A 14,178-nucleotide genomic window follows, 5' to 3' on the forward strand; every position below is an offset into this window, starting at 1 on the left:
GAATGAGATCAACTGACAGAATTGTTAATTGGTTGCACCTAATCAGTAGGTTAACATAATTAAGAAATAGAAATTTGTGATGCCTTATAGCATACTTTAACTGATCAAAAGAAACAATTAATATAAGTAATTAATCTAAGACGTGATTGAATGTCTGTTAAAGATCCCAACTTCATATTATTTCTTCCCTTACTGATGTCTAACCTCAGTTTGAGTTGCAGGATGTTGCAACTGCATGAATATCACTGGCAAGACTTAGGTCATGTATATGTGGAAGTTGCATTTAGAAAATGAACAGTAGTAACTTCTCACCAAACAATGTAGTCTGATGTTTCTCCTCCTCTAAAAATCTCAGGCTGTGGAGCAATCTTGCAAGTCTTGTTATACCACAGACGATAAAAGCACAGGAAAATAACCATGCTGAACTAGTGCATTAAATCAAAGAATGCACATTTCTTTATTGCAAATTATAAACATCCTTAGAGAAAACTTTTAGACAAATTATTTCTTATTTTTAATGATAATGAATTTGCGACATGAACTTGGGAGTATGTTTCATATCTTCTCTGATAGCAGGTAGTGAGTTATATTTGAAAGAGTGGTTTTTTTTTGTTTTTTGTTTTTTGGTTTTTTTTACCTGAAAAATCTGAGGCTGTATTGTTTCTGGGAGTTTTGGCCACTTTTAAATACTAAGTCTGCAGTCAAATTGTAGACTAAATAGTCAGTTTCATTATTAAGGATTCAAGTCTTCTTTTTAGACTTAACAGAGGGTAAGTGGGTAGTTGTTTTTAAGTATCAATAATTGTGTATCTTCTGTAGGAGTGGTTTCAACTCTTAAAATGTCAGTTTGATTAATATTCTCTTTATGGAAGGTGTCTTCAAAAACTCAGATTCATGCAATGGAAAAAGACCAATTGGCCCAGCTCTTGGAAGAAAAAAATTCCCTTCAAAAAGTGCAGGAGGACAGAATACGAAACTTAACTGAGATGCTGGTGACTTCTGCTTCCTTTTCCTCAAAACAAAATGTTAAAGTAAGCACCTGTTTCAGATCTTATCTGATAACTGAAATACTTTACAAAAGGTAACATTAAATACATAGATTTATATTGATAATGACAACTAAGTATGATGGGCGATTTTCCCTTTTTTTTTTTTTTCATATTTTTAAAAGCTAACTTTTAAATTAACTTCTGACTGTCAATTCAGTATTTCCTTGTGGTGAACAGACTGCAGGGACTTTTTTGCTTTCCAGCTAATTTTGAGGAAACTACGAAATACTGTCTAGTTAACTGCTGATACAGGTGCTGATACAGGTGTTGATACAGAACTAGCCTGAGGTAACATTTACTCTCTACCCAGTGGTTTCATTTTATCACTTTTTCTCTAAATACTCTTTTAAAGGGCAAGAGAAGAAGAAGAGTTACTTGGGCTCCTGGTAAAATAAACCAGGCAAGCATGAGCTTTTTTGAAGACTTTGAAAATGCAATGCCCACTGAAACAAAAAAAATGAAGTTGTCTCTGCCAGCAGTACCAGATGTGGAGGATTGTAAGTAACCAGATGGTCTTTGAGGTCCTTTCCAACCCAGACCATTTCATGGTCTATTTAATTTTCTGTGAAATTCCCAATAAATATCTTTGCAAGCATTCCATTACATTTCCCAAAGGGAATAAGTTGATCCTTTGATAGCATAAATTAAAAAACAAATTAACAAGACTACAAATGTTCTTGTACATATTTTTCAATGAAAAGTGCTTCTACCACCCCAACTTCCCTAGATATTGAGCTTTTAATTTCTTAAAACCAAAGGGGAGAATTTTGAGGCAAATGGCAGTATCTACAAATAATTGTCATGCAGCCTACCCACACCCCCTACTTTTTTGGGAAACTGTTCTTTAACACAAACTATCAATTTCAGCCCATATTCTCTTCCAAAAAATGGAGAGGTGTGTGTGTGTAAAATCCCCAAATCCTCAACAAGAATAGGAAATCATTACTCAGAGATCAGATTGAGACAGAGAAATTCAAGGATTCATAAGAGAAGTGAACTGAAATAGAAAAAGAAATTTTCTAAGGCAATTGAACTGAAGACAAGAGGAAAATTTAGCAGTATTATTGCTGAATTGTATCTTACATCCTTATTACCTCCTCTGTCAAATGTATTTGCTAGTATGTGGATTGTTATGAGTGTTTTTTCCTGTATGGGGATGGGGTGCTCTTTTTCCTTAGATCTTGCAGGTTGCTGTTGAGTGGTTCTTTCCTTGATACTCAAACTTTTCCTAGTCTGTAGTTAAGTATATATTCTGGATTTTTGTTTTGGGTGTTTTTTTTTACTTCATTAACTTTTGATAAAATGGTCAACATAAGTATAGGGACTGGACTTCAGTGGTGTTCCCTTTCATAACAGAAAATTATCAGAGTCAGAAGTCTGACTCGGTGTGCTGTCGTTTTGCCATTGAATGATTGTTTCCAATGTGGTAAAATTATTTTATGAGAAAATTTTTGATGTTTAGTTTAAAATCTACAAGCACTTTTGTTAATATACCTTTCTTTTCAGCTACTTTAGAAAATTCTGAGTATGAAAGCCCTTGCCTGCTGGCTCCTGATCAAGTTTCAGAAACAGAATGGATTGCTGGTCCTAACATGAATTGGGTAACATCATAATCTGTTTTGACTTTCTGATACTGTGCATATGCATAGCATGCTTCTCAGTAAGATCCAACTTATTCTTCTGTAGAACACCAGTATTCTGTATCTGCAGAATTACTGAAACTGATTAGCAAGTCTCTTGGACATCCCTGTGAAGCTGTGGTATGGTTCTGTGATTCTTTGGGTTTGTGGTAAATGATCCAGTCAACTTTGGTCTTTAAGCAGGATTAACTGTGAAAAGACAAGCAAGAAGGAATATAATACTTAACTTGTTTGATGTTGTAGATCTGCTAACTGAGAGTGTTTGTTTTTCTAGACCCAGAAAGACTTTGAAGAATCTGTGCAGCTCTGTGAAGCATTAGCACTAGAAAAGGTAGGACTGTTCTGAATATTTTGGAAATAAGGCTGACATTGCAGCAACAGCTTCTAAAGTTTCTTGTGCCACTTCTTCAGGATATTGCTGTAAATGAGGTCAACGTCCTGCAAGCTAACTTCGATAAACTAGTGGTGGAAAATGAGCAGTTGAAATCAGAAATAAATGAAATGAAAGAGAAACTGAAGGAAAAAACAGAAATAGATGAATTTGAAGCACTGGAAAAGCAAACACAAAAAGATCATGAGGTATGGTGTGTTGAAATAGATATGAATTCTCTATGCTCAAATGCTTTCTAGAGTTTATTCAGTGTACATAGCCTTGAATGTTGATTCAGAAACAGATGGTGTTGTAAGCTACATCCAGCAACAGAAGGAATGAACACAGGATTTAAACTGGATTTGGAGTGTAGAATTCAGACAGATCTTTGGAGAGTTGCATACTGAAGCCTGGTTAAACATATTTATGTGTATATATGTATCCATATGTTATTTTATAAATGTGTGATCTGAATTTCATTCTAGACTTCTGTGAGGCAGTTGTTTGCTGCTTAAATACACTTTAGAACTGTTTTGAAGTTCAATTATGGTTGCTAAACCATATTTCCCATTTTTCTTGTGTGAAACATCTTGTCTTACATTCCAAGACAGATCAATAGTTGATGCTCACTTTGGTAAATCCATGGACTACATTATCATTAACTTTTAACATATTATTTAGCTTAGTCATGAAATTATTTAATAATAATAGAATAGTAATAGTAAACTCAAAACATTGTATTTTGTGCCAGGAAGTCACAAAAAAAAGTGAAGTTATCTTCAGATAATTTAGAATATAGGAAATTCTGACTTTCAGTTCTCTTCACCTCTTTGTGTAGTTACTGGAGATGCTCCTTGTTTGTCCAAATGTTTATGTTATGATTCTGTAGTCTAAAATACTTACTACTTATATTAAGTTTTACCTGCCTAAAGTCTGGACTGTGAAATGAGTTATGACCAAAAAAAAAAAAAAAAAACCAAAGCAAAAAACCCAAACAAAACAGTAACTTGAGGTATTGAGACAAGGATGTATTATTCCATTTCTTTCCCAGTACCTTTGCTGGACATTACTTATGCACGTTAGTCTGTGTAGTATCTTCTGATCATGACACTACTGTTGAATTTGTTACATCCTTTTGCATTTGTTTTTCAGGGTGCAATTTAACAATGTCACTGCTCATTTACATTGTGTTCCCTACAATGATTTATGGATCTGAAAGAAAATGTCTCCATAAAATATTACCATTTAGCTTGTACTTAAGATTCTTCTTAGAAGACCCTTTCTATGCTAGACTGAATGTGCTATCTTTTTTAGCATTAATGTTTGACAAATCCTAAGTTACAGTGTTCCCTGCAAAGGTTTTGGGTATCTAATAACAAATGTAATGTCTAAAGTAGTTTCCATTGCAAGAATTGTTTTTGAATGACGTATTTTCAGATATCTGAAGACAGTCCATAAAATGTAAGCATTTATTTATACCCATGTAGTAGATTAATTATATGAAAGGTCACATGCTTCACCAAATACATTGGATTAAATATATCAGTTTATACAGATAAACTACATAGGAATAGTCACAGGAGACTGCTTTTTTAAAAGCTTTAAGCTAATGTTAAATTTTTAGATTGCATTTTCTTACCTTTGCTTGTGACTATACATAAGTACTTGTAGGTGAGTGCTTATTGTAAAACTTGTCTAAAAAAGACCAAAAGAAAGAAATTGAAAAAGCTTCTATCTGGTCTTCTACTTATGACTTCTCTCAGAGAATGCCACTGAATGTGTTCATGGCTTGTTTTACTTCCATTTTGGCTTTTCAATCCTGTTAGTGAATAGATTAAATCATAAATATCTGCATGTGTCATAAAAAGCTGCTGAACATGACTAGAATTTGAAGTGCTCTATCTGTACAATTTCTGCATTAATTGCTTTGATCATGTTGCTCTTGCTCGTCAAACTATTGCAGATTAAATTGCACTTGAATTCTTTCTAATTACTGGGAAGCTAAAACAGAGCTTTGCATCTCAGGGATCTGTTTTGAAAGAATATGCAGCATCTTGCTTTGTAGCTATTTAAGTAGATGTGTGAGTATATACTAATAAAAAAGAAAACACAAGATAAACATGGCTTGTTTTCATGGTGTTGGCAACTAAAACTACTGGTGTGGGTGCTTTCTAACATCCTCTGCAATTTTGCTTTAATTTGCTCCACAGATTCAACTAATGCATGAAATTGCCAACTTAAAGAATCTAGTTTCAAATGCTGAAGTGTACAATGAGGAACTTGAGGTAAGCCTCTCCATGAATTTACAGGTTGTAAGACTTGTATGAAATGTGCTTGGTTTGTTTAGCTTGAAATACCATACCTGCTGAGGACAAGCTAGGCATCATTGTGCTTGGGTTAATCTTACCAGCTATGAAGAGGATATGTCTAAAAACCATAAATGCTTTCTGTGTAGGTTTTGATAAATTCTGACCTGAAAAACCAAACTGAGCACTGGAATCTTCTTTCCCCTCTTTTTTCCTCCAACTTTTAGGCAGAAATAAATTCCAAACTGGAACAGCTAAAAGAGAAAGAGAACAAAATAAAAATATTACAGAATTGTGTGGAAGAATTGCAAAAAGCGGGATTGGGAAAAAAGGAGACATCTTTTTCAATGGTAAACTTGAGTGTTCTGCTGGGTTGAGAGATCACTTGGTTTTTTCAGAGTTGGATTAAATTTAGGTATAGTCTTGGTATGATGAACATCTGCTTCCCTACAGATCTTGGGAAATTTTGTTTTCAAAGCTTAAAATGTTAATTACTGCATATCATACAGCAGTAGACTGGGGAAGTCTACTCTTCCTCTTAAAGTTACTGAGGCTTCTGTGCCTTCATTTACATTTTAGCCACATTAAAATGAACACATTTGCCTTATTATGGCTCTATAGGCTTGTGCTTCTTTGAGTGTTGTCTTTTTCAGGGAGATTCTGATAAACTAAGTGAAGAAATTCAGCAGCTGAATAAATCCCTCTTAGACAGTGAAGCCATAGCCTTGGATGCCAAAAAGGAATCTGCTTTTCTCAGAAGTGAAAATTTGGAGTTGAAGGAGAAGATGGCAAGTACTTGTTGAACTGCATTTATAGCTGTACCAAATGCTGTTAAGGGACTGTCTATTTCTAGACTAGTGAAGAAGACCATCAGTGTGGTGGAGCACTCATCATTAGCTTTCTCCAAATACTTTAAGTAATACTTTTATTATAAAAAGAAAGTAAAGGCTTTTTCCATAAGAGTGGGTGGTTAGCTTTAGATTAACCAGGAGAGAGAGCAAGCAAAGACGCAGTCTTAAGGGCATTATTAGTACATACCACTTCAGACATAATTTTACCAGAAAACAAAATAGAATAAGAGATGTGGACTCAGAAGTAGGATGGAGCTTACTTTGAGCTCTGAAAGAGTAAAGGCAAAATAGTAGTAGCAGCTATGGCCCTGACCTCTAAGGCATGTTTTGTTAGAGAACTCTGACAGGAATGCAGTTGTTAAGTTGTGCATTATTCTGCCATATTTGTCAAGGTCAGAATGACAACAGAAAATGTACCAGATGCATTATTTAAATGACAAGTACATAAACTTTGACTCTGTGTGACTTGCATGTCGTATTGTTTTCCTGAAGAATGACATCTTAAACAGCCACAGCCAAATGCAAAAAGATGTTCAATTATATCAAAGCCAAATAGAAGCAGGAAAAGCCAGTTACCGAAAAATGCAAGCTGACTTGCAGAGAGAGCTGCAATCTTTATTTCAAGAAAATGCAAGACTAACTTCACTGATGGAGGGCAAAGTTCCAAAAGGTACTGTTCCAGGTGGTGCCTTTTCCCTGCTCCCTATCTCCTCACTTTTCCCTGTAGTGGTGGGAGGCTTTGGCTCTTCTCTCATCAATACATGGAGACTCTCTGTCTCTGTTAGTATAAACCAACCAGAATATCTGGTATTACTGGCATGGTGTAACTATTTGGGCATTTTCTTGAACATTCTGGAAAATTGCAGCTTACAGAATATTTTGCATTTTGCAGTCAAGTTAATGAAAACTGTTGGAGAGAATCTGAAATAAACTGGATATCAACCTAAAAAATGCTGACAGAATTCAGACCAGGAGCTTAGTCTTTTAATGGTTGGCAAAAGTAAAATGTACTTTTCTGGAATTATAATGATATGACATCCAGAATGCATTATAAATCTTCTGCTTAATTTAAAACATGCTTTTTTTCCTTTGCACTCACTTATTAGTCTAAATTTAATTTTCTAGATTTGCTTTCTCATGTGGAACTGGAAAAAAAGGCAGCTGACTTAAAAGGAGAACTAGAAAATGCTTTGAAAGAGAACGCGCTTCTACAAAAACAAGTAAATGAGCTATCAGAATTTCAATCCCTACCAAATACTATTGAGATGCAAAAGAAAGAGGTAAGAAGAAAATATCTAACATTTTTTCTTGGTTTTGTATTGTGCTTCACTGGTAATGTACTAATGAAGGCCTATTGGATATGAGGTTTTAAAGCCAAAGTTGTCGTGAGTCAACCTAAGATGTTACAGTTAAGTTTCTTAAATTAGTGATTCTCAGATATTTAATATTTGTACCTAGGAGTAAGTTTCTGTTTAGTTTAAGATGTTTAGTCACTGACTACTACAATTAATAATGATTTTCTAGTCCAACATTTGCATGACAAATACTGACAACTGAATGTATCGATGTAATGGTGTTTGATCCTAGACACTATTCTAAATCTAATTTTTTTGTCTGAGCAAAGAGAAAATGTCAAGAAATGCATTAGCAGAAATTCTGCTTGAGAAGTGAGAGACTTACCTTGCAAATTCTGGAAAAATTGCTAGGAAACTTTTTTATTTCCTGGCAGGTAAGGGTAGGCTAAATATGCTGTAAATTTTTAGAGGGTTTGTTTGCAAACACTTTCTAGCTTTCTTTGTTCTAAGAACCACTTGCTACTAGGTATGCACAGTAAAAATTATTTAGGGCAAGTAGTCTACAAACTCATGAATACTTCGCAAAAAGTTCCAAACCCTCCAAGGGTCTACTTCCACTAATCAACAAAATGTAATTAGATGTTAACTTCATCTCTGTATTGATGCCTTAAGTTTTTAGTTTTTACATTTTTCAGCTTCTGCACTGCATTAGTGTATAAATCTGAACTCTGTATAAAATATGAAGCTTTCTTCACATTTTGGTCAAGCTAAACAATCCTTCTGGGCCTGCGAACCAAGGTCACACCATTTGCCTCAGGCCCTGGAAAGTATAAGCAAAAGTGAATCAGGGAGAGGAGGGAAGCAAACTGAGGGAATGTGACTTCGTTACCTGAAGTTATAATTGGACAATTAACCTCTGATTTGCAAATAGACCAAACTTACATCCATCTGAGAAAACTTGTGACTGTTGTCTATCTTGGATGTAGCCTCTGCCAGGCTTTTGCACTGCCCAGGTGTATCCTTTGAAGGCCTTTAATAAATACCTACTTTATTCTCTAACTCTGTCCAGCCTCTCTTTTAGGTAGCCAGTCCAAGGCATCAGTGTAATGAAGAAAGTATTGATACAAGTAAAGATCTGGTTTAGGAGTCCAGTCTTAGCTCAATAGAAAATAGGAAGTATTGAAGAACATCTAAAGAGTTAGAAGAGAGATTTCAGGACTTGGGGAGGGGCTTGACTGTCTTCCTTAAGACTCTTTGTTAGACAGATCCTTCCCAACAGAGCAAAACCCAATTTATCATGCTGTATGTTTGCCTGTACTTTATATATCTTCACATGGATCTGCTTTTTATTATGTAGTTCTGACAATTATTGATTTAGAAATCACTATATATTAATATTGTTTTTCTGTTTCCAGATTCTTGAAAAATGTGAGGAGTTATGCCTATTAAAACTGGAAAACGCAAAACTGCTTTCTGAAGTAGCTGATAATGAAATGAGACTTAAACATATGGCTGAAGAAATTGAGAAATCAAAAGACAGTCTCACAGATGCACAACTGAAATACCTGAAGTCTGATGAGGAATATGTAGCACTTAAACAGCTCCATGAAGAAATAGGACAAAAATACATAGCTGCTTCAGAAACCAATGAACAAATGAAGCTCCAAATAGAATGCTTGTCTAAAGAAGCACAAGAGTCTAAAACAATTTTGGATGAAGTGAAAGTAGAGGTCAGTATCAGCTTGCTCTTTTTTATTTAAGAGACTTGAGGCATTAATTCATAGTGCTAAAAAAAAGTTTTTGGAGAAATATTCTTAAAGTTATGACAATTATCACTCACTTCCTCTGGCATGACTGGCTACAACTTATTCTGTGCCAGGAGTATATTGAAGGATTTCTCAGCTCAATGGTCTCTTTTTGTAGGCGAATAAATATATGTTACTCCAGATTCTTCTGTAATTGACCTTTTAATTCTTTTTTTCCTGTTCTCAAGTATTATCTTTATTATATAAGTTTTTTGCTATCTCACCTACTCTGTATAAAGTCATAGAAACAAAGGTTCCTCATTGGGAACTGGAGATCTTTTAGAATACGAATTTGTTCAAACCACAGAGAATTGCCATGGAAATTGGCCATTAGAATGGAAAAATAAATACAAACATTTTTTTTAAAAAGCAAGTTAAACATACATATTTTTGACCAAGCTATGGACACTGCTCTGTCTGTACTATTTCAGCTATGGTTTTGATAATTCCTAAGCCATGCTACAGTTTCATGTGTATGTTTTAATAAGACATTTGCTGCTAAGGAGCCATCACAGGAAGGTTTCATAATCAAATGCATGTATTGTGGGCAAGAGTGACTTAAAGAGAAATTATGATCTTTTTAAGCTCATAAAAGAACATGTATGTATAATGCATTACAATGAAAGTGTCTGTCCTGTTCCTTTGCAACCTGAAGCTCTCTATCAAAATCAAAGAACTGGAAGAAAAAACAGCAGAGCAAAAACAACTTCTGGAGCTAAGAGAAGATCTTATTCAAACTCAGCAGAAGTTACATGAAATGCAGCAATTAAAAGAGGAAGAAAGGATTAGTGAAGTGAGACAGGAGGCTGAAGATTTGGAGATCCAGGCAGTCTTGCAGCAGCTTACAGAATGTCAGGAAGAAATAAAAACTCTAACCCAGGAAAGAGATGACCTGAAACAAAAAGGGGAGTCTCTCCAAGCTGAGATAGAGCAACTCGGAGAGGATATGAAGGACACTGTTTCAATGGTAGGAATTTTGCATTTATAGAAACAGATCATACATGTTAGGAGAAAGACTTATAAACTATATTAAAATATTCAGGAGAATATAGGAGTGGGAGTTTGTGTGGTTATTTTTAATCAAAGAATGCTTCCTAATATTACAAAATACATGTATTTTCTTTGTGGATTTTCTCTCTTGTATTCTAAAGAACATCTTGGCACAGGAAGATCTGAGAAACACACAAAATTCTCTGAAGGAATCCCAGAACACTGTCAAGAAGTTGGAAAAAAGTATTTCTGAAAAAGAATCTCAGATTCTGAGTGTTCAAGATGCACTAGGGAAAACCATTAAAGAACTCCAAATACGGGTAAAACTTTATGCAATAATTAAAACAAGCCCAGTTAATCTTCTTGTAGTCTCTTCAGCATGTCCTTAAAAACTTTCTAACCTCCTAGTAGCAAGTGAGCAAGAAAACAGTACTGCCTAATTTAAGTCTTTATCAGCGGCTGCTGTTTCTATAGAGCTTCAGGTTATAATGTACCATCTAATAAACCTTTGCTTAACTTGTGTGCCCCATGGTTGTGGATTTGAGTAGTGACATGGGATGGGAAATGGAAGAGGAGATGAGGTTTACTTAAGTGTAGAAATGAGGCTGATTTATATTTAAAATATAAATAATTTCATGATTTATAACAGTCACAAGGAGAAGTTTAATACATGATTGTCAATGGCAGCTCAGATTCCAACGTACTGCAGATGGCTTTTATAAATACTGTAGTAGAGTAAATCAAACAAAATTTGCCATTTAAATTTCAAGTGATGAAAATTATGTCTTTGTGTGTTTCTTAATAGATCTCAGAAATGACTGAAGAAATTAAAATCATCACATCAGAGAGAGATCAGCTTGCTGAGGAGAAATCAGAAAGTGATAGCTGTAGAGAAAGTGATCAGCTTCAGGTGCAAAAGGAACAAATCCTTTTCCTTACACAAGAGAACCGTTCATTGCAGGAGAAGCTGGATAACCTGCTTTTGAAAACAGAAGAAACAGGGGAAGGATCTTTGGTAATTATGCTAAAGTTTAATGGAAAGCTTGCTTATTTAAACTTGGACTTGAGTGAAATAATTTCAAAACACGCTGCAGAAAAGGGTTGTGGGTACTTGATAGAACCTCATTAGACTCCAAGTTCATTAGGGTTACTTGAGATAGAGGCCACAAATATTGTTTGTATAAGTATATATATATATGGACATCTAGTACAAGAATGACCATAAATAGAACATTAACATGGTGTACAGGATAGTAATGATCTGCCCAGGAATGTTCTATAATTAAGTAGACAAAACTCATCTAAAAAGGGTGGATCGGCTCTTTTAAATCATAGGTGGAAATGACTTTTTTTCCTGCCAGGGAAAGTGACATTGAAACAAACACTTCCTGAAATTGGATGTGCTGATTGCACTTCTCGATGTGTGTTTTTCTAACAGTGCCTCTGATTGTTGTACATAATCAACCTGTCAAAGGTATCAGATAAGTTCTTCCTAAAGCTACTTCCTAAATGTGTTTACTTGAGTCTCTTACAAAACATATACCACAGATTCAAGGACAATCTATGGAGCAAGAGTTATTCCTTCTGAGAGAAGAGCTGAGCCAGGCACAAAGGAAACTGCGTGAAATGGAGGAAGCAAAGGCCAGTGAATATCAAGGAGAATCTGAAAAAATGGAAAGAACAGATGTTATTCCAAAACCACATGACTCCCAGGAAGTCAGCACCCAGACAAAAAGAGATGATCATGATGATGATGATTTTAAAATGCGACTGGAAAATCTCCAGAATGAGAGAGACCAGCTAAGAGAAACTCTACAGGACACAATTAGCAAGGTAATAAAAGTAGTCCCCTTCCTGTAGGAGAACAGATATAGTAGATTTCATTTTTAGATTTTTGGAAGTGTTATTCAGGTGTTAAATGTACTTTAATTGTGTCCAAAGAACTCGGAGATGCAGGAGCAGTTGAGATGTACTCGTGAATCTCTTGAACAACACCAGGAGACAATTGTGGAGCTGGAAGGAAATATTTCAGAGAAAGAAATTCAGCTCTCAAAGGTGCAAGAGGCATTGAAGGAAAAAACTGATGAACTGCAGCAGAAGGTCAGAAGCATTTTTGTCGAGAAAACCAGAATTTCTGTTGGGTTTGGCAGCCTGAGTCTACTGCAAACTTCAGTTTGTAGGGCTCCAGTAGCTGTAATAAACAGACCAGTTTATGATAACTAAATATGTCTTGAATGGCTCGATATTATTGGGAATCAACAATGCACTTTGACCTCTGTGCATTTGTGCAGTCAAACATTTTTTTACAATCTAATAATGCAAATTAGCTCTGTAATTCTGAAGATCCTTCTGCAATTTATACAGCTTAGCTCATTCTTTACTTCATCTCACTGCAATAAGTTTGTTCCCTACTTTTTGTTTTCCTGTCTGAAGCCAGTATGGATTGTAGGGTTCATTTTAGCATATAGTGATGTCTCCTGTCTTCTGTGGATCCAGCAACTGAGGCATTCTCATGGCATTAGAATGTCTTGCATGCTTTTCCACGTTTACTTTTGCCTACCACCAAGACAGAAGCACTGACATCTGATTGGCTTTTAAGCAAAATTGTTCTGTTTTTTTGTCTTAGTAGAGCAGGAAACTATTGGAGATGTCTCCTTAAAATGATCCAATTTACAACAGCCCATATGTACAGACAGTGCTTCTGAGGGATGATCCAAAAACAATCTTCATTCCAAACTTCTTTGCTGGCGCAAGAAAATTTAGGAACTTGGAATGTTACCTGTTGTTTTTCCTCCAAAGCATCAAATTATTTTTGTCCGTGCAGGAGGTGATTATAAATACCAATGCTGGTTTGGATTTGTTCTTTCCAGCTCACTGAAGTCACTGAAAAGCTGACTCGTGTCTCGGCGGAGTATGGCAACCTCCTGGCAGAAAAGGAACAAACTGAAAGGGCAATGAATGAGCAAGTGTGCCAGCAGCTTGAGAGAATCACTTCACTTAACAAGGAGAAAGATGAGCTCCAGCAAGTGGTAGAGACTTGTAAAGAAAGGGAAGAACATCTGTTAAAGCTTCAGAGTCAATCAGAGATTTTGAAGGACAGCCTAACAAGCAAGGTGAGGAGTTTTGGTGTTTAGTTCCTGTATTTTTATTCTGATGTTTTCTCACTGATGTGCCAGTCTCTTGTTCAACATAAATCCTATTTAATTTTGAATACTCAGCGCATCAGTTCCATGGTTGGTAAGCAAACATGAACATGGGCAAAGGATTTTGTCTGAGATTATTTACTGATATTTGGTAACAACATCCTCAACTTGTCTCAGCTTTGTGTTGGTCCAGCTTTGGGATGAATGTGAATTTATCATATGTGTGCCTGTTTAATATAATGATCAGTACCTGAACATGCATTCCAGCATTTTAAAAAGGCACTGTGGAGACAGCATGAACTTCACTGGGTTTTGAATCCTTGGTGCTTTTCACTTTGTGAATATCCGGTTTGGTTGGTAAAATTTACTACTTTGGTTATGTTATTTTGATGTGAAGTACACTGTAGCAGAGTCAATCAAACAAAACTTGGCATTTTGTTTTGGAACTGATGAAAATGCTGTCTTTGTGTATTTCTTAATAGATCTCAGAAATGACTGAAGAAATTAAAATCATCACATCAGAGAGAGATCAGCTTGCTGAGGAGAAATCAGAAAGTGATAGCTGTAGAGAAAGTGATCAGCTTCAGGTGCAAAAGGAACAAATCCTTTTCCTTACACAGGAGAACCGTTCATTGCAGGAGAAGCTGGATAACCTGCTTTTGAAAACAGAAGAAACAGGGGAAGGAACCTTGGTAATTATGCTAAAGCTGTAATGGAAAGCTTGCTTAT

At 35.5% G+C, this 14,178-nt stretch overlaps 1 protein-coding gene across 1 annotated transcript in view; it reads left to right on the plus strand.

Moving 5' to 3' along the window:
* CENPE (centromere protein E) overlaps positions 1-14,178 on the plus strand; it is a 41,710-nt gene that overhangs the window by 8,565 nt on the left and 18,967 nt on the right. The window contains exons 13-26 of the mRNA XM_079306472.1: positions 873-1,031; positions 1,402-1,546; positions 2,556-2,650; positions 2,964-3,020; positions 3,101-3,268; positions 5,270-5,344; positions 5,593-5,715; positions 6,019-6,153; positions 6,709-6,886; positions 7,342-7,496; positions 8,927-9,241; positions 9,972-10,283; positions 10,468-10,626; positions 13,932-14,141. Of these exons, the coding sequence (XP_079162598.1) occupies positions 873-1,031; positions 1,402-1,546; positions 2,556-2,650; positions 2,964-3,020; positions 3,101-3,268; positions 5,270-5,344; positions 5,593-5,715; positions 6,019-6,153; positions 6,709-6,886; positions 7,342-7,496; positions 8,927-9,241; positions 9,972-10,283; positions 10,468-10,626; positions 13,932-14,141 (2,286 nt within the window). The remainder of the gene's footprint in view (positions 1-872; positions 1,032-1,401; positions 1,547-2,555; positions 2,651-2,963; positions 3,021-3,100; positions 3,269-5,269; positions 5,345-5,592; positions 5,716-6,018; positions 6,154-6,708; positions 6,887-7,341; positions 7,497-8,926; positions 9,242-9,971; positions 10,284-10,467; positions 10,627-13,931; positions 14,142-14,178) is intronic.

The sequence above is a fragment of the Erithacus rubecula genome (genome assembly GCF_903797595.1).
Source record: "Erithacus rubecula genome assembly, chromosome: 5".
Lineage (NCBI taxonomy): Eukaryota > Metazoa > Chordata > Aves > Passeriformes > Muscicapidae > Erithacus > Erithacus rubecula.